The following is a 23,794-nucleotide window of genomic DNA, read 5'->3' as shown; positions in this document are numbered from 1 at the left end:
CAAAAAGAGGGAATTTAGCACTAAAAAGATTGTGACTCTGAATGATATTGACTTGATTTGACTAATTTTTTCACGGCTGAAGCCTCACATTAGCTTCAGATAAACTGTTAAATACATTTTTGTACAGAAGGGGGACTGTGGATTTTGCCCATCATCACTTACATTGAAAGTGCATTATGAAGAGATCTCCTAATGGTCAGAATGAACAGGAGGAATGAGTACAGCAAGAAAAACATGTGTTGTTGTTTTAGGACAGACTTGAAAAAATGTGAACCTGTCCTTTGAAGTAAGATTCGGTGGGTGGCTGTTGGTAACATATATATACAGAGAAGTACAGACAGGCTACAATGAGTCCATCAAAACTGTTGGGGAAATACTACATATCATGGGACAGGAAACAGAGTGGCAGTTTCTTAAAAGAATTTTTAATTGTAAGGCAAAAATTATTGTGTTTTTGCCTAAAAACTGTGAACTGCATGATGTAAATGAGCCAAAATGAATTAAAAAAACCAAACTATTATATAAAATCAAGCTTTTTTTCTCTCCATTGTCATGAAACTACCAGTAATCCTTGATTTTTCTACGTTTGCTATGAAGTCATAAACAAAAATGTTGTTTCTGTCTCTAACTTGCTTGCTGTTTATTATCTAACGTGTCAGTTCAATCACGCGTTCTTTTTACTGTCTTTTTGTATTTTCCTGATGTAATCACGGAGATAAACACTGATTGCTGTACTGAAATGTGGTTTAAAGATGATTTGGACATAAATCACAGAGTTTAGTTAACATATATGATTAATTTAGAGAGAGACAGAAAGATATGTGAAAGTACAAACCTGTGTATTACATGTTTTTCTCTTGTCTGTTTGTTTGTTTCTTCTTTACATGATGTCAGCTTGCTTTCTGCTGTGTCTCAAACCCTGTTTTGTGTTTTATTGTATTTCATACACTGAGAGAAAATAACATTACTTCAACATTACTCCAATAAGACCAATTAAAAATGCGCATTTAACTACTCAAGCATCATTTAGGTAAAAAATTGTGAATACACTGTCAAATGGTGAACATGCACATGGGTTTAAATTACATATGTGTCATGTGAGCTGTGTTTTAATACAGCTGGTCCAAGTGGAAAGTATATTACAGTATGTTATGAGCCCATTGTTTGTTTCTTTTGCAGGTTAAATTGTAATCTTTAAAGTGAGAACAGCTGTCAGGTAACTGTAGTGAATTTTAAAATATATTAAAACTTTCCTGTAATGGAAATACTGATATAAAGTAAACTGCACTGTACTTGAGGTAGTGCTCTATCTTCCAACCTCTGCACATAATGTAGACAAATCATAAATCAGAAAAGTAATAAATACGAGACAAATCACAGCTATGCTAGAATAAATCTAACATAAATACATCATTGACATTGACTCGTCAATAAATTTATGAATACTACATCTTAGCACAATGGCCTTCATGTTTTTTCATCTGGCACTAAAACCTACAGCTGCATCATCTACTGTATACTGCAGTATGAGTGTGTGTGTTTGCCGATGTTGTAAAATTGCTTGTGTGGCAATATAGGGAAATATTACCACGCCAATAAAGCTGTTTGATTTGGAAAAAATAAATAAGACAGAAGGCCCCACGGAGAGGGTGGAGAAACAAACACAGACAGACTTCATAAACAGAAGAAGAACGGATATTCATTTAACTACCCGGACAAGGCAGGATGTACATATATATGCTCCTTTACAACAATGCCATTTTCTTGTAGAATGCCCAAGATGTGAATAAATAGAATACATCTTATTTACATTTTTCAGATTTTTTTCTTTGTTTTTTATACCTCTCTTTTTTAAGTGTTACTTTGTTTTCCAGTGATATGTTATATATCATATGTATAAATATTTACTCTGTTTTTGTACGATATAATACAACAGCCCTGCAATGAATCGTACTCTCATGAATCATTTTTATAGAAACTGTTTTAGAGTAATTTTGATTCAACTTTATGGTCATTTTGGACACTATAGGCTAGTGTTTGATACTTTTGAATTGTACTGTTTCATACTGAGTAGCATCTTTAAAATGTCATTATTATTGAGTAGACAAAAGTAAGTAATTATTTAAAGTAAAATCACAGAAGTCATGGTACACTTTACAAGAAGACAGTGTATTTACACATTACAAATGAATAGATTTAGCTGGTAATACTTCTATACTTTTACCTATGTAGATTTTTAAATGCAAGACTTTTTTTTTACATTGCTGTATTGGTACTTTTACTTAAGCAAAGGATCTGAATACTTCCTCCATCACTGATTTAGCAGTTTTAGCTTTGTGTTGCTAATAAACTGGTAAATCACTTGTATATGCTACATGTGTTTTGATTTAAAAACAAAACAAAACAAAGCATAATATAAAGTTTAACTGAAGATAACAGGCTGACAGCAACAAATCCATCCCGCTCTGGTAAAGAAAACAAACCTGCACACCTGCGTGACCTTTGACCTGTCCTTCCCCTCCATCCCTCTGCTGATTATATCGCCATATTTGCATAGCTGGACCAGAGCGCTCTCGTCGTGCGCGCCCCCGCATTCACCTGCCACCTCGCGCTCCAACCTCACAGTCTCGCACGAGCGCTCGTCTCCTAACGGCTGTCTTTTGAACAGAAAAGACGATTTTAAGAGGAAAAACTTATGTTTTTACCGTTTGTTAGAGGTTAAAAGTGTCATTGTGTGCTTTTTGACAACAGTAAAAGGATAACGGACGAAGTTGACGTAGAGGGAAATTATCGTGTGGGGAGAAACGGACGTTAACGTTAATCAATAATGAGGTAAGTGAACGTTACTTCATTTTACAAACATTTAAATTACTTTTCGGGCTTCAGCTGCTACGTTAACGTTCATACCCAGTGTTTTTCCGTCCTTTTACACGGTTATTTTAGCCTTTTGAACTCCTCAAGAGAACTTGAAGGAGTATTATAGGATATAAGAGGATTAGACAAGTAAAGTTAGACAAGAAGCGCCACTTTAAATGCACAAAAAGGTCCATAAATTTACCTTTTAAGTTCCTCTGTACTAATGTGATCATTACATGGATTTTTCATTGTGTTATGTTAAGCCTTAACTTAGTTGACTAAGGCCAGCTGCCCTCATCCGTTACGCCACAGATGGATTTTATAGATATAACTTTGTCATAACAGTTATTCCTTTTTTTCTCAATTGGTGATAAAATCTTTCATCGTAATTTCCCTATCAAACTTACTTAATTCAAGGTTTTTAGGAAGCATCTACGCAATGTATTTTGTCATCGATGGGGTGTAAAATTCGTTAATTTGGTGAGAGCGAAAAATGACTTTGTTTACGTTAAATTTGAGAGAATTTTGCATGAAAAATACACTGTAATCATTGAAATCACCGATGATATGTGCTCATTTATGTAATATTCACAACACAAACAAATAGAGCTGAATAAATGAGTCCATTAATTGATTAGTCGATCAACAGAAAAACATTGTCAAGTAAAAAAAAAAGGCAAAGTATTTGCTGGTTCCACCATCTTAAATATGAGAATGTCCTGCCTTTGCTTGTCTTACATGTTGGTCAAACAAAAGAAACAATTTTAAGACTTCACTTTGGGCTCTTGGGAGTTGTGATGGACATTTAAATTTCAGTTATGCTAGATTAATCAAAGTTGGAGCTCTGTAACAACGACATATGCCAATGACTGTAATTTTTAGTATTCTTATAGTTGATCATATACATTTTTATTATAAGCTTTTTCCCCCCAAACTTCACTGGCTCCACTTCAGTCTTTAAATTGGTGGAAACAAGTGCATCCCTAATGCTTAAATCACTGGAGAAACTGGACTATTTATGTAATATTCCATCAAAAATACTATATTCCTGGTTTGATTTTAAGCTAAAGAGGTTTCAGCTGGTTGTAGAAAACCCCTCTTCATTTTCTAAAGTGCTTCACAGACCAACAGAACAGAGTAGTGAAACCAGCCGACAGGGAAAAAAGACACCGGTGGAACAGCAGCTCCCAGACATAAGAACAATAAACTGTACTGTCATCACCCCATAGTGTCACAAAAGTGTGCTGGCATTAAAAAAATACACACAATACTTCCTTTGTGAAAGTTTTCAAAGTGTAGAAACAAAACCAGATCATTGCCATTTAATTTAAAAGGGCAGAGCAGGTCAATCAAGGCGAACGGATGAATCAGATGAATCAGATGAATCACTGTGTAATCCCTCTGTGACTTTATTATTAAATGCACCTGTAGCGGAGGAAACAGATTATGGAAATGTTTTTAATCCCAGAGGTAATGGTGACACTGAAGCATGATATTTTACACATGATACTATAAGAGTCAGGTGTTTTTTTGACATGGTCAGGTGACAGGGAAGAAGAAGCGAAAGAGGACAGCGACAGAGAGGAAGATCAGAGCCACTGAGTGTAGGTGGTGACTGGAAAAATGTTTTTAATGTGCACTGGGTGCGTCGCTTGACATGTCATTCCAGTACACACCTGCACAATGTGTTTGTGTGGTGTCCGTGAGTGTGTGCTATTGGGGAAGAGCCTGCAGCTAGACTAACAAGTTTGTGTTGCATAATGGGGAAATGACTAGAAGAAGTCTGTCATTAAAATGGCATTAAAACCATGCGCTGGTGTAACATCGACACAGACGCAAGAACCTTTCTCTGAGCTGTGAATATTTAAGTTTAGCTTTGTTTAATCTTTTGTTCTGATTCTGTGGTTACTTTTCTAATTGTTAAACCTTTTTTTTTTTTTTTGGCAGGGAGGTTCCTCTGCTACACAGTATGGATCAGCGCTCATGTAAGGAGCAAACACTCCGGTTTAAGATTCCTTATCAGCCATTTTTCGGACCTTAACGGATCTATGTGACCTCCCATCTATTTTGATGACATATTTTTAAGCTGTGGGAAAAAACAGAGGAGCTGGACTCTCTCTGGAACAGTCTCAAATTTCAGTCACATTTATTGAATCTCGCACACAGAGATTGAGGCTTCCCTTGCCGCATGGACATAAATAACATCTGACAAGGAAAAGATGAAGAAGTAAACACTACTCTAGTGTGTATTTATCATGTAGACAAGCTGAGAGAGAGACCGACAGCCAGAGAAAGCAAAGTGACAAGTGGAAAGACGGCGAGATCCCTCGCGTTCACGGAGGTCACGATGCCAGATGAGTCACAGGGATTTCAGGATAAGGGGAGGCCTGGAGAAGAAGCGTCACAGATGTCTTTAGTGCCGGACATTGTGATCGCCTCTGGTGTCGGTGGGAGAAAAATCACCGGAGGCAGTAGCCTGGAACTTGACGTCTTCAGTCACACCACAGAACAAGGTGTAAAACAGCCTCCAGATTTGCAGAAAGTACAAAACAGCAACATGAACATTTCGCAAGGAGATGCCGGCACAACTAACAGGAACGGTGTCACAATTAATCCAAGCAATATCACCACAGTCGGGCTGCCAGGGAGCCAATCAGGACTCAGTGAATCCCAGATTTCCGTAGAGGTTGGTGTGGCGAAAGCAGCTCAGACCCCTAAACCTCTCAAGGTCAATTCTTTGCTGAGAGGAACAGGCGTGACCCAGCAGTCTGCAGATGATGATGATGATGATGATGATGATGATGCCCCGGTCAGGTCATCCTCTGATAGGCTACGAACAGACAACAATACCTCATGTCATGCGAACGGCTGCGGTGACTTGGATCACAGCGGCGCAAGATCCAGGCCCGATTACGTTTGCACTAGTTTCGGCACTGACGCCTGTGACGAAGTGTTAGATGAACTCGATGAACGCTCCTTTGAAAAGTCGAACCCTATCCGTGCCGTCAATTTCTCTGAACCCAGTTTAGAAATGTCTCAGTCTAGGAAAAGCACCAAAAGTAGTCCAGATGATGACAGACGAGACTCCAAAACAGACTTACACGTTCAACCGAAATCAACTGAAGAGTCACCCGGCAGCAGGTCGCCCTCGCTCGCAGGTGTTTCATTCGTCTCCCAAGCGAGGGACAGCATAGACGACAACTGGAACGAGGAGGATGAAGAAGAGGACAAGCAAAGCTCCCGGTCCCAGCGTAGCGTGACGGAGGGGGTGTGTTGCTGCTTTCAGGCAGTCCGCAGGGCTTTTCTGCAGTGCGTGGAGGAGACTCCGGCCATGCTGTCCGGACTGGTGCTGTCTTTGGCCTTCTGTGTGGCCATCATCGTCCTCATTCCCACCACGGGAAGGGTGAGACAGAGGGGGAGAGAGTGTGTGTGTGTGTGTGTGTGTGTGTGTGTGTGTGATTGTGCACACTTAAACTTTAATCATATTTTTACATTTATTGTAGAACATGCCACCTTTTTGTCTGACGAATACATCCATTAATGTTGTTTCTGAAGCAAAAAAAAATCAAATATTTTTTATCTGTAAGGCTTCAAGTAAAAGTCATTTTCAATATTGGTTAATCAGTTATCTGTTGATTATTTTCTCGATTAACCTAACCTAAAATGTCTTGTTTTGTCCCGTCCAACAGTCCACAACCAAAAGATATTCAATTTTCTACCATAGAGGACTAAAGAAACCAGAAAATATTCACATTATAAGCTGGATCAAGAGAATTTGGGCATTTTTTTCTTTAAAAAAAAGGACTCGAAGTGATCAATCAATTATCAAAATACTTGGCAATTAATTTTCGACTAATCGTTGCAGCTCTAACGTGAGGATGTGCTGCTTTTCTCTATTTTATATCATTGTAAATCTAATGTTTTTGTGTTTTGGACTGTTGGTCAGACCAAAAAAAAAACTAATTTCAAGACGTGAAGGCCTTGGAAGAAATGAATCAATAATGAAAATTAATCATTTGTTGCGGCCTTATGTTAGTTAGCAAAACACTGCACTCAGCAGCATCAGTGAAGAGACGGCGAGTTTGACGGAAACTTGCTGGAAAAAGCGTTACGGCCGACTCTAATGGAAAGGAAATAGAGCATTAAACCTGTTCTTCCAAACAACACAACATTCTTAAGCTTCATTTAGGTCGTCAAAATAGCTGTAAACAAAACACTTTTACTCAAGAAAACAGTACATTTGTAGGTCATCTGTATCAACCTGCCCTTCTTTCTGACCTCACTATAAGGCTTTAAGTTAGGTTAATACTGGACTCATTCAAGTTTGCCCTTCAAAGCTCTTTGTGATATGTTTTAAGTAGTAAAATATTAACTTTTTTTTTTACCAGTGCTGCAGATGGTTCAAACAGTATCTAACAAATCAGAATTGCTTATTATACTGGCAGGAGACTAGTAGTTTTTGTCTATAATCAATTCTCAACACTCTTATCATTATGCTTTCATTTCTTTATACGTCGAGATCTTCGAGCAACAGGCTTGGTACTGGTTTGTAGCGCTATAACGATTAGCTGAAAAATCGATGGACAGAAAATTAATTGAGAACTATTTTGATGATCAAAAGGTCGTTTGAGTCATTTTTTTAAGCAAATATGACAAAAATTGGCTGGTTTCAGCTGTCATTAATTATAACAAACTGATTATCAGGTTTGAAATAAAATAAGACATTTAAAGATGTCGCCTTTGACCCTGAAATTGTAACACACATATTCCACTTCAATTTTTCATTTTATACCCAAAACGATTTATCGATTAATCAAAAAAGTAATCAGCAGATTGATCGTTAATGAAAATAATTGTTAGCTGTAGCCCTGCTCGTTTGTTGTCCAACATCCTAAAAGTACAACAGATCAGGGTGTCTCAAGTTTGCCAACCAATCACACAGAGTCATATTCTTTATTTACAGATATATTAAAGGACTGATACAATATTTTTGTTCTTAAGATTCCAGTAGCCAGTATTTTTTGCTAATGTTGGGTAGTATAAATTTAAACATAATTCATGCAGTTGTTCTTTGCTTTCTTCCATATTTTATGGATTTCATGGAACTCAATACAAATTAATTCATAAAACGGTTGATGCATTGACAGTATATTAACATTCAGTCCAAATCAATAATTCCCTGAGAGAAAAAGAGAAGAAAATATCTCAGGCACTTTGTGTCATTGCAGATTAAAAACATTGCACCTGCTGTTTGAAGGCTGTCAACTCTGATGAATAAAGTATACAGATTTCCGTCCTTAGTGTGGCATAGACAGGTGCTTCTTGGGTCTATTAAACAGCTGAGCTGAAATAGGACGATGCAGGGTTAGGCTTAGTAAATGCATATTAATGTAAATGGCTCCTTCCTCTCTGTTTCTGTCTGTTAATGAAATGTCTTTAAGGTTCACTAAGCTGCTCACTTGACACACAGTATTTATTCAATAGTAAAGAAAACTGTGGATTATATTACTGCCTTGAAAAATGCATAAAAACAAACATAAAAAGTGTTTCCCCAGTTTACAGCCTGTTCTATTCAACAGTAAATCAAGAAAGAGTCAAGTTTGTAAGTGTTATTTTAAGACCGTTATGATCTGGATTTTGTCACCGCACTAATCTGCTGTTCTTGCTCATTTCTTCACAGAACATGGATCGCCACGCAGCGGCTCTGGCGGTTGTGTGTGTGGTTCTCTGTCTGAGTTCCGCTCTGCTCGTCTGCCTGCCCTGGCTGGCCACGGTGAGGCGCTGTGGAGGAGCTCTGGCCCTCTTCGTCTGGGGGTCATTGTATGTCACGGCCATGGTCTTCATCTTCACGGGAGGTTGTGTCACAACCTGGGAACAGGTGAGGAAGAAATTATAGGCTTCATTGTTATGGGAGAAAAACATTCTTCAATTGTTGTAACCTCTGTTTTTTTTTTCCTCTCTTCTTCTTTTTTGTCCTTTTACTCTCTCAGGTGGCGTTTTTCCTCTTCCTCTCTCTGAGCGTGTACACAGTGTTGCCTCTCTCTCTGGCCTGGGCCCTCATGGTCGGGATAGGCACCAGCGTTTCGCACATCATCATCATCAGTGTCTACGTTCCCGTCACAAGCCCAGAGACACCAGACCTGGCTGTGCAGGTACAGATTTACTGTGTTTGAATACATTTAAGATAATTTCCTAAACTTGATATATGTGATGATGTGGTTAAATTTGTTCATGTGAGTTTGATTCCGGTGAAACACAAATAGCTGCACATCATTAAGTTTCAAAATGGAAACATAGGCAAAGGTTTGCAAATGAGCTGCCTATGTAAAGAGGCGCGTACCTCCTGCATGTGCCAAAAAATAGTATCCAAATTCAAATAGTAGGTGTAAAGCTAAGGTCAGTCAGCACGCAGTAGGGTTTTGTGGTTTATGGAAAGCGAGGCTTTACAGGTTCCACTGGGAAAAAATAAATCTTTATTGGTTTAGGAAGAAATCCTACACCTGGTCTTACATACTGTGTTATTTGTCACGTGATAAATAAGTGTGGCTCTTCAGTTAGTAACAAAATACGTTAATAATTTACACAAATTCAAAGTCCATATTAATAAATGTTGTTGTTTTTTTAACTCTGTCACTGATTGACATGTCACAATAGTGGTTCAGCAACTATATTAAACCCTTATTGTGCTAAAAGTAAAGGGGGACTGTAAAGAAAGTATTAATGATCTCTCCTCCCCCCCTTCCTCTGACTTCCTCCACAGCTGGTGGCGAACGCGGTGCTGTTTGTGTGTGTGAACTGCGTCGGGATTTTCCACCTGTGGACGACCGAGCATGATCTCCGAATATCCAATCAGAAGAGAGAGGAGTTCAGCGCCATACGCTCCCGGAAGGAAATAAGGAAATATCAGCAGGTTAAAACACTGATTCCAACCCCTTAGACAATATTGCTTTACAAACATATACATATACATATATATATATAAATATATTCAATTCTGTGTAGAATTTTCATCCAGATAAAGAAAAGATAACAGTTCAGGACAGCAGAAAGTGCAAATAAAGATTTATAATTGTCCAGTCTCATAAAAAAACTCCACTTTTACTAGCTTGTCTCAAAATCATCCAGCCTTTTTACCCTGTAAAATGTGACATGTTGATAAGTCTTGACAATAGTAAGAACCTGAAGCAAGTGTCAGATTTTTATAATATAATCTTACTTCATAAGTTACCACAACAAGCTTAATTTGCACCAAGTAGAAGATAGTTTGAAGTTTCCAGAAATAAATTAAAACCCCACGTTTATAAAATAATAAATAAAATGACTTGAATTCGATCCAGTTCTGTCTTATGCTTCTGTTTTCAGATGCTCTAAATTTAAAATGTGTAATCGCTCTCATTAAAAGGCACCCTATAAGGACAGCCTGGGTTTGGTTACTGTTTGCTTTTTCTGGCCATTAGTTCAATAGATTAATCATTCACTTGTCTGAAGCCCAGCAGCAACAGAATAGTCTACCCTAAATAGGCACTATTCTTACCAAGTAAACAAATAGATGAAACGTGATCCACTGAGTAAACAGAGCATCGTTTCAAGGAGGTTTTTGATGTTCGCCTATTTCTTTGAAAGCCTTTGAGAGCAGATTGTCACCTCTGTCAGACAGAAATGCAATGACCCCGGTTAATACGGTCTCAAAACTCATCGCCCACCTTCCACCACGCACTTAACCCCCCCTGGTTTCCTTGGCAACAGGAGCAGCTCCTCCTGTCTGTGTTGCCACGGTGCATCGCTGTGAAGCTGAAAACAGAGGTGATAAAGAGGCTGTCCAAGCCCAAGAGCGATAAGGAGAATGAACACAACTTCCACAACTTCCACAGCCTGTACATACAGCAGCACAAAGACGTCAGGTGATTATCACACTGTACATAATTAAAGATGTTCTTGAGTATGTTTAAGAAAGTTACGGCTATATCTTGTCTCTCAGCTCTCAAAAGATGCCCACATTTAATCACATAAATACACTTTTTTTGTCTTTTAAGATAGAGGTGGGTTTCTAGAATAAAGCTGTACACTAAAGCACATGAAGACACATATTTTAGATGCTATAATTATGTAACTGATCATGTTTATGATAGAGAAATGCTAGTTAAAATAACCAATTTCACTCGACAATGTAGCAAAAAACAGAAACTCAGAAAAGTTATCTAGAAAAATCTTTTGGCATTATGTAGGCAAATTTTTTTTCCAGTATTTGCTGTTTTTATTCTGTAGCACCAAATTATTCCAGGATTTTGTGCCTGATATTTGCATCTATGTGTGTATGTGTGTGTGTGTGTGTGTGTGTGTGTGTGTGTTTGTGTTTGTGTGTGTGTGTTATGTAGCATCCTATATGCAGACATTGTGGGCTTCACAAAGCTGGCAAGCACCTGCTCACCAGAAGAGCTTGTCGCTGTGCTCAACAAGCTCTTTGGCAGGTTTGACGACATCGCAAAGGTACAAAAACCAGCACATCCAGCCCAAAATAAAACGTTTATCCTTTCAAAAAGAGTATTTTTTTAAATATTAGTTGTAAACTCCCTCTCTGTGTTTCTTTCTGTCTGTAGAAGAACGGATGTCTTCGCATTAAGATCTTAGGTGACTGCTACTACTGTGTGTCTGGCCTGCCTGACCCCATCCCGACTCATGCCGGGAACTGTGTCCAGATGGGGCTGGACATGTGCACTGCTATCAGGTCAGTTTATCTAAATTTATCTAAAGTTTTGCTTCAGGTTTGTTTGTTTTTTTTACCCTCCATCCTTATCTGATGTACCTCTCCTCCTCTCTTCTCTGTTGTTGTTCGTACGCTGAAAAAGCTCACAGCAACAGATATATTATAAACATATGTAAATCTATGTAAATATGTACAATTTTAATATTAAAAAAAAAATCTCATCCGTCTTCATTTATGTGGTACTGTTATGTCTTTGTTACTTTTGTGATGAAGTTCCTCCCACCTGATTCCTGTTTTCCAGCCACAGGAATAAAAGCTGCTCAGTGCTCCTGATTTGCATCTGATATTACTACGTGTAACTTCCTCTTGTTACTCTGAGAATTTTACTTCACTGTTCTCTCCTGTGCAGGTGGAACCACACTGAATATTTTAGCCGAATGCTCACAGTTTCAGCGTGTGGAAACACTGTAATATATAAATTGATCATAATATTCTCAGGCTACACATTTTCCTGAGGCCTCGTTGTGATTACTCCATTTCCAGCTTTGTCTTTGTCATGCAAACATTTATTACAGTCTGTCACTTATCTCTCATGACGTGTGCTTTGTGGGACTGAACCATGTTTTTATGGCTGGAGGCATTATGTTTTACGTCTGAAATTTGAATTTCTTCAAATTTGGCACAAACATCCATTTGGACTCAAGGATGAACTGATTAGATTTTGCTGGTAAAAGGTCAAAACACGTTTTTGGCCATAACTCAAGAATTCATACGTTAATTATGATACAGTTTCACACAAATGTCTAATAGGATAAAATGAAATTAAATTTTGATGTTTTATATCCAAAAGGTCAAAGGTAAATTTAATTAAATATTGTTCTGCAAAAGCACCATGGATGTATAATAAGAGGTGGATACGGCGCCGCCCTCAGCCTTGCAGCCAGTTTTTCTCAGTGGTCATTTGCGGTTTTGCAGCGAAAAATCCCCCGGCGGCCCTAAAAGCATTTTCCCCGTAGACCACCACTGTAAAAGAGACGCCTGTAAAGCTGTCGACGGGACACCTCAAACTGCCAACGAGGTCAATTATGACTCTTTCTATTATGAATTTTTGATCCATGGAGGTTTTATATTTGTAAAACGTTACTTGAGCCGAGAAAAGCGATTAAAAATCTGTGACATCACCACAATATAAACTCTATGGGCCAGACGGGGCCAGCGGGCGACACAGTACTGCGCATATGCAGTGGGCTGCACAAAACCGAAGCAAACCTTGAAACTAGAAACTTTTTTTGGTGTATGGACCAGCCGAACAATTCTCATTGGACTGAATGGGCGACATTTTTGGTCTCGTATCCAGATCTTGTAATACATGCATGAAAAACACTTTTCTTCCCGTTATTCAACGCTATAACTCAGGCACAGAAGATTGTATGACCATATTTCACATTTGGTCGGATACTGAATCGGTGACACTAATCTCGGGGGCTCATCCTGAAACTGCGGTGATTGTATTGATCTTCTGTGCCGCTGAGTTGAAGATGTGTGCGAAGTGTCCACGTTTTAGTCTTTGTAGCTTCCTTATAGCAACATCTATATCTGAAGCATCGTCCACTGTCGTGTCTACAACTTTGTGTTCAATCAGAATCAGCTTTATTGACCAAGAATGTGAACACATACAAGGAAAATACACATAAAACCTTAAAGTCTTTACTACAAATATGATATGAGTCTGGACAGACATTGACGTAAACTGCAACTTGACTGGTTGGGGGAGGCATACAACAACAAGGTGGTATTTCTTGTTCAATTTTAAATTTGAATTATTTCTTCCCCGTAGTAAACTGCGAGAAGCGACGGGGGTTGAGATCAGCATGCGGGTGGGCGTTCACACCGGCAACGTGCTCTGCGGTGTGATCGGCTTGCAGAAGTGGCAATACGACGTGTGGTCACATGATGTGACACTAGCCAACCACATGGAGTCTGGAGGTCTTCCTGGGTGAGAGAAGTGTTTAAATAATGCAAATAATTCAAATTAAAAAAAAAATAATGTGGTAATTAGTTTAATGATAAAGAAAGAAGATACATTTTGAGTTTTGTTTACTCTTCACATCTTTCTATAAAACATGTTGTACATATTTTGTCATTAATATCGTTATTATTATAAATAGGCGAGTCCATATCACAGAGGAGACGCTGCAACACTTGAATGGAGCATACCGAGTGGAGGAAGGAGAGGGGGGGACTCGGGATCCTCTTCTCCAAGGAAGAAAAACCTACCTGGTGATTGACCCTCACAAGTCGGACAGTTTATGCAGGAGACCAAGATCGGTAGGGGTACACGTGTTTGTATGCGACACGTGTGTGTGTGGGTGTATGTGTGTGTGTGAACCACTTGAGATGTGGTCAGATATTCAAGTGCAGTCATTACCTCCTCATCTATGCACTCAAATTGCACTTTCTGTGTTTTGGTTTAGTGGTATATGGGTTTTTTTAAGTTGCAGGATCTTCTCTTTATTTACTTTTTATATATTTTTTATTAATTAAACTTTCCCCTCAAAACAGTATGGAAGTAAAATAACTAATTATGCGACTATGACACAAACTGTGTATGTATATTCAAGGAAGCAGGTTTGCCTTACTAGAAAAAGCCTCTCTTAAGCAACTGAAGATCTTCCAGTTATGCGTTTTATCCGTGAAACTCACCAACTTTCCAGAAGTGCGCTTTAGCACCGAGCTCCAAACTGCTGTGATCCGCTTCATGTGAAATAAAATAATCTCCATCCTAATTCCAGACAAACAGTCTTGCGTCCGGTGAGAGCAGGCAGCGGGCGTCTGTCCGGATGTCTCAGTACCTGCAGTCCTGGCAGACCATCCACCCCTTCGCAGACCTGAGCAACCCTGAAGCCAAGAAGAGGCCCGGCAAGAAGAAACCCACCCCCACCAATGTCATCATGAACCAATCGCAGCTGTCTGTAGTATGTATTTGCGCTGCATTCCCCATTCTTGACCTTGCATAGTTTTTTTCCACATATTAAGCTATGCATTAAAGTGAATATAAATAAACATAAAGTATATAAATACACACAGAACCTGCACATACAAATATTACTTAATCATACTGTTTACCGTTCGCTCTCCAGCGACACATGAACTCTCACCAGTGTTAGATCATAACTTTTGTATTGTCTGTATATTTGAAAGAACTTAAGGTCATGCAGCCTGTTGACAGCGTGTGTGTGTGTGTGTGTGTGTGTGTGTGTGTGTGTGTGTGTGTGTGTGTGTGTGTGTGTGTGTGTGTGTGTGTTTGCTTTAGGAAAGACAAACTACCCAGACTAATCCCAGGTAAGTTTCAACAAATATTCAAAGCACCAGCATTATTAATTTGAGTAAAATAAGTGTAAGAAAGCATACGGCTCTTCCAGCAAAGAGCAATATAACATGCTTACTGCTTTGTCAGTCCTCTGAAATGAGTGTTTTAGCAATTACATACAGAGGAGCTATTTCACAGCATTATTTTATTTGTAATGTAGTTGTAAAGTTATGTTCTGTAGGAGGGAAAGATTGCTTCTGTTTCCTCCAGAAACCCACAATTTGAGTCACATTATTGTTATTTTGGATAAAGCTGTGTCTAATGTGTTCTTGTTTCGTCCCAGTTTGATGGTGGATAATGGTGTTAGGGCATCACTTGACACGCTGGACACTGCAGGGTAAGTTGTCATTGAAAGTCTTTGGTACATACTTTTTCTCAAGTATTGTTTTGATTATGCTTCTTTGTTAGTTTGTAGAGAGTCATAAGATACATGGCGGGAGGGAAAAGCGGAGATAACTGCCTCACAAACCTACTGAATCCAAACATTTCCCTGCTAAAATAATATTGGCTTTTTAAATATCTTTGCTAATGTAAAATACATTTAAATAAAACTGGTGAACATAAAATTTAATTGTGAAATATGTGCTAGCCATATAGATTCTTGGAAAAACTGTTGATTGCACTGATTCCACCTTCACTATTCCACTATTTTATATTTTATGTTCTTTTATTACTTATATTTTAGAGCCCTTTAGACTTCTGTGATACTGTTTCTTGTCCTCTAACCATCATTCCCCTAAATTTTCTTTTAAACTGTCATTCAGGAAAAGAGCAAAGAAGCTCAACTGTTTGACTCTGCTGTTCAACGACCTGAGTTTGGAGAAAAAGGTAACTTCATCCTCTGAACACAAGCGTGATATATAAAGTGTGTTTTTGTGCCTTCGTGCTACATCTTCCTGTTTGTGTTTGTGTTCCAGTTTCGGTTTTCAGAGGTGAAGGGTTTACACCATTCAATGAGCTGCATAGCTCTGATCTTCGTAACTATTTTCACGGTCCAGATGCTTGTTTCTGACAAGTGAGTAACACCACAGTCACACACACTTCATTTTCACCTCTTCAGGCGCATCATGTTCTGAATTAAATGGGCCCAAAAACACTGGAATTCAACTGATCTAATTGGTTGTTTCAAGTGTGCTCACTCACTCAGTGTATTACTTACAGACTCACTCATTTGCATCCTTATTTTCTCACTCACTGCCACAATTGAATAAAGAAAAAATAATGTAAATTATCCCTTTTTGATGCCTCCCAGGAACTTTGAAATGGCGGTGTCCTACGGTGCAACATTTCCAGTGCTGGTGCTGCTTCTGTCCATCGTTTTTACCGGATACTTGGAGGTAAATAGACTCCGGTGATAGGTTTGTATTGTGCAGTATTGGTAATATATAGGTAAGAAGTACAGAGTTTAATATCAACAGATGATCAGTAGTTCATGGTTTAATCAGCAGTAAATAAAGGCAGGTGGCTCAAAATGAAATAGTAGATGAAGTGACAATACAAACAGTCTTGTAATAATTTTGGCATAAATTCAACATGTAAATAAGGTCATTACTCAACATCAACGTAACACTGACAACAAACTGTATATTCTACATTATTACTCATCATTTTATATGGTTTACTGCTCAAGATTAACATTTACGTAAGATTTATTTTGCATAAAATCAAGTTTGAGTTGTTGTTGTGTGGTACCGTGATCTGGGAGAGATAAGATGACTGCATTGCTCCTAAATAGTTTTGTATTAAATGTGTGTATGTAATGTATGTGCTATGTTTTGGGTTTTTTTGTTTTTTTCAGAAATGGCGTTCTAAGATGCCGTTGAGCGTCCAGTGGATATCAGGCCTGTCTCGTGGCGTCTCTACCAGGGTGGTGCTGCGGCTGTTTGTGCTCACGCTGTGTGTGCTCATCACTTTGCTTATGGCCGTCCTCAACCTTGTGAGTTCCTTTTTCTCTGACTTTTTTCTTTTCTTTTCTTTGTCTGCTGTCATTTAGAAATATATTTGGGTTTTTTTTCTATTTATCAGTTTGTTGATTCTGTTTATTTACTTCTTCTTTGTTCATTTCTTTCTGTGTCTTCCACCATGTTACTGTTCCTTCTAGTTTTTCCTCCCAGGAAAAAACTGCACCTCGATTACCAACAGGACAGAGTTGGAGGGTCTCAGACTCTACACTGTGCCTGTGAGTACCAACAAAGAAACAGTTCATCATGTTTTTATCCAGGTGTTTTTTATTATATGTTTACTTTGGCACTATTGTGCGTTGTTATCATTACCTGTCGTAGTTTAGCTTAGTTAGTTACAGGGTAATTTCATCAATAAGCGTAAATAGATGTAATTCTTGCTCATATATCAGGCAAGCATTTGACAAAACATAGCACTTATACCAGTCATTTACATTCTCTACCAGTACAATAGCAAGCATTTGACAAAACATAGCACTTATACCAGTCATTTACATTCTCTACCAGTACAATAGTGACTCCTCCCTGATCACAGCTATATAAATACTCTTAAACCTATAACAAAATTCAGCATTTTACCTCATTTCATTTCATTTCCAACATTTATATGTAATTTTTCATATATAAAGTCATCATTTATAAAGGAGTAATGTATCTTTACATACTTTGAACATCAACATTGCTTTGAACATCACACCTAACCTGTCCTAACCCACATTTTTTACGTTCCACCTACTGCTTCCCTTCAAACATGCAGTACTACCTGTACTGCTGCCTGCTGGCCATGCTGGGAGTGATTGTGTTCGTCAGGACGTGCTTATTGGTGAAGACGCTGCTGCTCACCTTGGCTGTGGTGGTTTACCTGGCCCTCTTCCTCTACATTTACGCCCCGAGATCCGAATGCCTCGTCGACCTGCTGTACAACGGCACCAAGTGAGTGATCCTCAGGGGGTCCTGTGTGCTATAGTTTTATGTGCCTGAACATTATTTTGAAAATTAAAGTGAAGCAGCAGCAGAGTACCTTTCACATTTGGTCATATTGACGTTTTTCTGGCGCATACATTAAGTTCTGCCACATAGAAAGTGATCTCCTTAATAGCAATGAGCAGTTTTCTAGGAGTGAAGTGATTAGTCAAAGTGATTAGACAGAAAATTAGTGAACAACTGTTTTTGGAATTGATTAACTAACATTTACTTTGGAAAAAATGACAACAATTATTATAACAGAATTATCGGATCATTGTTAAATCGTCGTTTGAAGCAAAGTAAGCAATTTTAAGACGTCAACTTGGACTCTTGGACAGCATCTTATAGACTGAACAATTAATCAGTAAGTCAGAAAAACACTCAACATACTATCATTAGTCACAGCCTTAAAGCTTTTCACCCAGAGAAAGCTGAACTCAACAGCATTTGAACTTTCCTCTCTTTGGTAACCCGTTGTTTAACACATCAAACCACACTGACAGCACTCAAAATAACTCAAACACTTTCCTCGGTCTTTCATTTGTGGCCACAGAAGTAGCAAAGTGCTTCATAGTTGAGCAATTAGCACAAAATATGAAACATGGAAGGTTAGTAACAAACACAAGAGCAACAACATTAACAAAACAGAAGCAACATCAACAAAAATGCAAAAGAATTATTGAAAGTAACCTCAAATGTTCAGTTGTTTAAAAGCATGTTTAGTGTCTTTTTAACCACTTGGTCACCTTGCTTCTGTCAACATGTTACTGTATGTGCAGCCATTTGGGAAAAAGTACTCTTAGAATCTGTATTATTCTGTATATGTTACATTATGTTAATAGACAAACTGTTAGAATAAGATGCATCACAGTATGCAGGCATGAAAATATATAGAGTTCAAGCTTGCTAGCTGTCCACACAGTCAGACTGACTCTCAGTAATCCTATTCAAGTACTCTTCCCACTCGTCCACCAGGCTCTTATATAACCGATGGCAAGTTGATTGGCCAGTCTGAGCCAGTGACAGCCAATCGGAGTCATGGCGGACAAATAAATTGGGGTTACTGACCAGGCGGCTGATAAATAATTTGGCCACCGCTGAAATTTCACATTGTACATAATAATCACGACAAACACAAACCACGAAGCACTCTCTCCATGTCGAGCAGCTGATTGGAGCTAGCGGGGAGCGAATGGGACGTCTCAGCCAAGGTTTTAAATTTCCTGCCTTTTGTCTGCCACTCAGACTCCAGATTGTGAATCCTTGTCTGGAGTTTCAGTTCACCATCATTTATTCAAGAGTTTTCTATAGACAGAGGCCTGGCCGGGGGGTACGAACCCCATTGACTGTGAGATACAAGACACTCCGGTCTGAGGAATTATGTAATGGAATAAAAAAAAAAAAAAAGTCTGATGGTAGTTTAATAGTCCAGATTGTAACACAATATGATTCTAAATATATGAATGTGCTTGTTTTTCTACAGGCCCGGTGTTCTGAAAGACCCTCACATCATGTCTGGAGTTTGGCTGGTCATCTTTTATATCGTATGCCTCATATTGGCCAGACAGGTGTGTTTGTGTGTGTTTACAAGCTTTTTCTGTGGAAAAGGGAGTCTGTGTGTGTCTTTGTTTCACATGTGCAGTTTTTGCAAATTTTTATCCAAATGTGTTCATACTTAGTTTGTATTGAATTCTCCTCCCTCCCTCAGGACGAGCTGGGTTGCCGCGTAGACTTCCTGTTGGAGCATTGTTTCCAGACGGAAAGAGAGGAGATGGAGACCATGGAGAACGTCAACAAGCTTCTCCTCCAGAACGTCCTGCCGCTCCACGTCGCCTCCTTCTTCATGGGCAAAACCGTTCGCAACCAGGTGAAGAGAAACAAAACACACATGAGAGATGTAGAGCACGTACTTGTAATCCACATCCTGTTTATAATGTAAAACAGATAAACTTCATGCCCTGGTTAGCCTGCCATTCTGTCAACTCTCACATATCATTCTGTGCTGTCAACAGAGTGTGAATATATTTTCATATCACTAGAAAGTTGGCTTGTAGGTTGAATTATGAGGCTTGCAAGCATGTGTGCAACGAAAGGAGAGACATTGACAAAAAGTACTAATATATAGGTTTTGTGGCATTGAATGCATGTTTTTATATGATAATATGTTTTTAATATACAGTTTGAGTTATTAAACATTAAGAATTTATTCCTGAGTTTGGAAAACATTGACATTTAGAAATGATGTTTGCATATTTTGAGTTACGAAACCTTTAAGGACAAAAAGCAACAGAAAAAATGTACAAATTTTACTTCTGTTTGCAACATTTGCAGAATGTACAGATTATTATCTTGCAATTAAAACCCTTTACTTTGAAAAATCTCTTGTTTCAGGACCTGTACAGCCAGTCATACGAATGCGTGTGTGTGATGTTCGCCTCTGTGCCTCAGTTCAAAGAGTTTTACAGTGAGAGCAGCGCCAACAGGGACGGTCTGGAGTGTTTACGATTCCTCAACGAGATCATATCAGACTTCGATGAGGTATGAGGAAGCAGATACTATTAAATAACCCACCTGTGTCAGAACATTTTGTTTGTTTTCTAAGTATCCCTTATTCCCCTCCTCCTATCTCGTGTTCTCCCTTCTGGTTCTGCTCGTGTTTCTGTCTCACAGCTTCTATCAAAGCCCAAATTCTCTTCAGTGGAGAAGATCAAGACCATCGGCAGTACGTACATGGCAGCTGCAGGACTGACAAACTCATTGGATGACAGAAAGGTTTACCTCCTTTAAGCTTGTTCAATATAATAATATAATATAATAATATCACCAATCTGAATTGGTTGAAGAGACTGTTATGTAGTGTGCTGAAATACAGGTTTATATAAATCAAAGTGTTTTAATCTCTTGGTCGTCACATTATCCAGTTGTGATACATTGCACTTCATTAACCTGATCTCTGGCTCCCCCTGCAGAAGTGTGACATGTCCTACAGTCATGTGAGGGCAATGGTGGAGTTTGCCATCTCTCTAATGGGCAAACTGGAGCTTATCAACACACACTCGTTTAACAGCTTTAAGCTCAGGATCGGTGAGTCTGTTCAAGATGAATCCTAAAAGCAATAAGCCCAACCCTTGATTCTTATTTCATAAATCTACAATTACACAATGTTTATGTGAAATGCTCTTAGACAAATTATTTATGACTGTAAAATATAAGAAAATGTATTATTTTTAACAGAATAACGTAATTTAAACACTATTTATACATAGTGCAAGGTCAGAAAAAGAAAACACAATAATATTTTCTTGGTACATTGTCATTAAACCTGTTAAAGAAGGAGTTTCAATAAAAAAAGTTGTGTTTTCCTCTGATGTATCGCTCCTCATTGTTAACTCGCAGGAATAAACCACGGTCCGGTGATTGCAGGAGTTATCGGAGCTCATAAACCTCAGTATGACATCTGGGGGAACTCTGTTAACGTGGCCAGCAGGATGGACAGTACAGGAGTGCTGGACAAGATACAGGTCAGAGAAAAAGGGCCTAATGTGGTAAAACATATCTTACATCTTGTTTCAACATATAAAAAGAACACAAGTTAAGCAAGTTGTGTTTCTTTGGAACTTTTAAAATAAATGTTTTTACTGGTTTAAGTGGTTTAAATGTTTGATTTTTATTACTTTTTTCCCACATTACAATGCAATTATTAAGTAAAAATACAAAGAAAACAAAAAGGGAAAACTTTTTTTTTTTAAAAAAGACAAGGAGAATAAAAGGATTGCACCTCAGTTTGTCTTTTTACAGAAAATAACTTAAAAGTTAAGGTCTTAAAATATCTTATATCGTCCTGGTAGCCTAGTAGTTAAGACACATAACATATAACCACAACATTCATGGTTCAGTTCTGGCCAGAGTCCTGTGTTGAATGTGAAAGTTTTCTCTCTCGTCCCATGTTTCCTGTCTGTATCTCTACTGTCATCTGTTAAAGGTGTGTGTAAGATTTAGAGGGATCTATTGGCAGAAATGGAATAAAATATCCATAAGTATGTTTTAATTGGTGTAAAATCACCTGAAAATAAGAATCATTGTGTTTTTGTTACCTTAGAATGAGCCCTTTATATCTACATAGGGAGCAGGCCCTCTTCCACAGAGCACGCCATGCTGCACCGCCATGTTTCTACAGCAGCCCAGAGCAGATAAACCAAACTCTAGAGAGGGCGTTTTGCGTTTTTCACGAGTGTCGCAGCCACTTTAGGTTCTCCTACATGCTTAGAAGGGGAGGGAAGGTGTATTTTGTTGGTCAATCTGCAAATTCACTGCTAGATGACACTAAATCCTACACACTGGTCCTTTAAATAAAGGCAAAAATGCCCCCAAAAGTCTTTTTATTACAAATGTAAATCTATTTTATTTTCATATAAATATCGTTTCCTCTTCTTTAATTTGACATGGATGCAATTCAGCTCTTAAGAAGGTTTTGCTCGCAGCAATTTCCCTTCATACTTGTGTCCATTGTTTTATTTTTATATAAAATACTTGAGCTGTAGTTGTCAGATGAACCTTTGCAGTTCATCACAGATCAGTAGTTGTTAAGTATTACACTTAGCAGACCCTGATAATGATGTATAACTGTACACAGTAGTCATTTTCTCCCCATTTCTCTGCTCCCAGGTGACGGACGAGACGGCCCAGATGGTCCAGAGTCTTGGATACAGCGTCACTCTCAGAGGAGTCGTCAACGTCAAGGGCAAAGGGGAGCTCACCACTTACTTTATCAACACAGACCAGTCGTCTCCTCAGTTCTGACCTCCTCTCCGTCAAACGCTGATCAGACTGTCCGCTCAGACCAGGGTCCAAACACCAGCTGCAAAGGATTTTTTTTTAATTTGTTTTGATGTATGAAGGTCTTGTGAACTATTTCAACTAAACCTGACACTACATGACTCATGCTGGTTGCCCACAGAGGACATAGATAGTAACGACTTCAAAGTGCTGCCGTCATAATGAAGATCTGCGCTGACTCAATGCTGAAACGGCGATGTAGGTCATAACACAGGTCATCACCTACCTGTTAATGATTTACATCCACCAAGGAGCTGCCTTTGTCTTTCGGATTAGACACTAAATAAAATCCGTGACTGGTTAAATGAAGATATGAGACTCATAACTGGAGAGCTTGAACCGTGTTTCTTCCGTTTCTGTACCGTATCTGGATTATTTCTTACTGTATTATGTTGAATAATGTATGTAATATAAATGAATTGAGGTTGTGTTGCTATTTAAACACTTTTTTGGTACACTTTTAGGTACCTAGATGTTTCAAAGATTGCAGTTGTTTCTATGAAGGACATCGTTGAAGTAGTTTATGCCTCATATAAGCAAAATAACTTTTTTTTTTTGCTGTTTACAGGAATTTATTTTTGTTTTATTAAGGTTTTTTCACTCCATTATGATTTCATTTAGTTACAAAAAAACATTCTGTTTTATCTCAGTTTTTATTCAGCTTCACGTTCATGACATATGTCGGTGAACAGCATTATGTGGCTTTAAATACACGTTTTAAGCTACTTGGCACAGATTTGTGATAGTTACAGGTCTTTTCCACTTGTTCCCAACCTGAGGGTGGTGACAACATAAATCTGAGAGGTGGAAAGATGATTTCACAGGATAGAACAGAAGGGAAAACACTATATTTCTGCTGTTTTCCAGATTTTGATAGTTTTCCCTATTCGGAGGTATAAAAATGATTCAAATGACACAACCTGGAAAGGGAAAGTCACTCTTTTATTAAACTTTACTCACCGCTGGAGCCGGAGATATTTACTGCAACTGATATAGATTTTAAGTATGTTTTCTTTATCTTGAAATGCTTAAAAAACTGACAATAATGATGCTGTAAGCACATCTGTATCCAGGCATCATGACGTGTCGTGCCAGGAAAAG

The 23,794-nt window shown here is 38.4% G+C and overlaps 1 protein-coding gene across 1 annotated transcript; it reads left to right on the top strand.

Moving 5' to 3' along the window:
• Positions 1–2,576: 2,576 nt before the first annotated feature.
• On the top strand, positions 2,577–23,596 carry LOC121889025 (adenylate cyclase type 2-like). The gene is made up of 26 exons (XM_042400715.1): positions 2,577–2,832; positions 4,804–6,259; positions 8,537–8,734; positions 8,847–9,008; positions 9,617–9,766; positions 10,603–10,757; positions 11,232–11,343; positions 11,454–11,581; positions 13,398–13,556; positions 13,729–13,888; positions 14,353–14,535; positions 14,874–14,902; positions 15,214–15,267; positions 15,695–15,758; positions 15,848–15,945; positions 16,183–16,267; positions 16,729–16,866; positions 17,032–17,109; positions 17,649–17,824; positions 19,341–19,425; positions 19,566–19,724; positions 20,249–20,395; positions 20,528–20,629; positions 20,827–20,941; positions 21,254–21,378; positions 22,523–23,596. Exons 2-26 carry the CDS (start codon positions 5,204–5,206, stop codon positions 22,655–22,657), a joined length of 4,053 nt encoding a protein of 1,350 aa, XP_042256649.1. The 5' UTR covers positions 2,577–2,832; positions 4,804–5,203; the 3' UTR covers positions 22,658–23,596.
• Positions 23,597–23,794: the final 198 nt, after the last annotated feature.

The sequence above is a fragment of the Thunnus maccoyii genome, chromosome 22 (assembly GCF_910596095.1).
Source record: "Thunnus maccoyii chromosome 22, fThuMac1.1, whole genome shotgun sequence".
Lineage (NCBI taxonomy): Eukaryota > Metazoa > Chordata > Actinopteri > Scombriformes > Scombridae > Thunnus > Thunnus maccoyii.
This window is presented reverse-complemented; position numbering and strand designations above follow the sequence as displayed.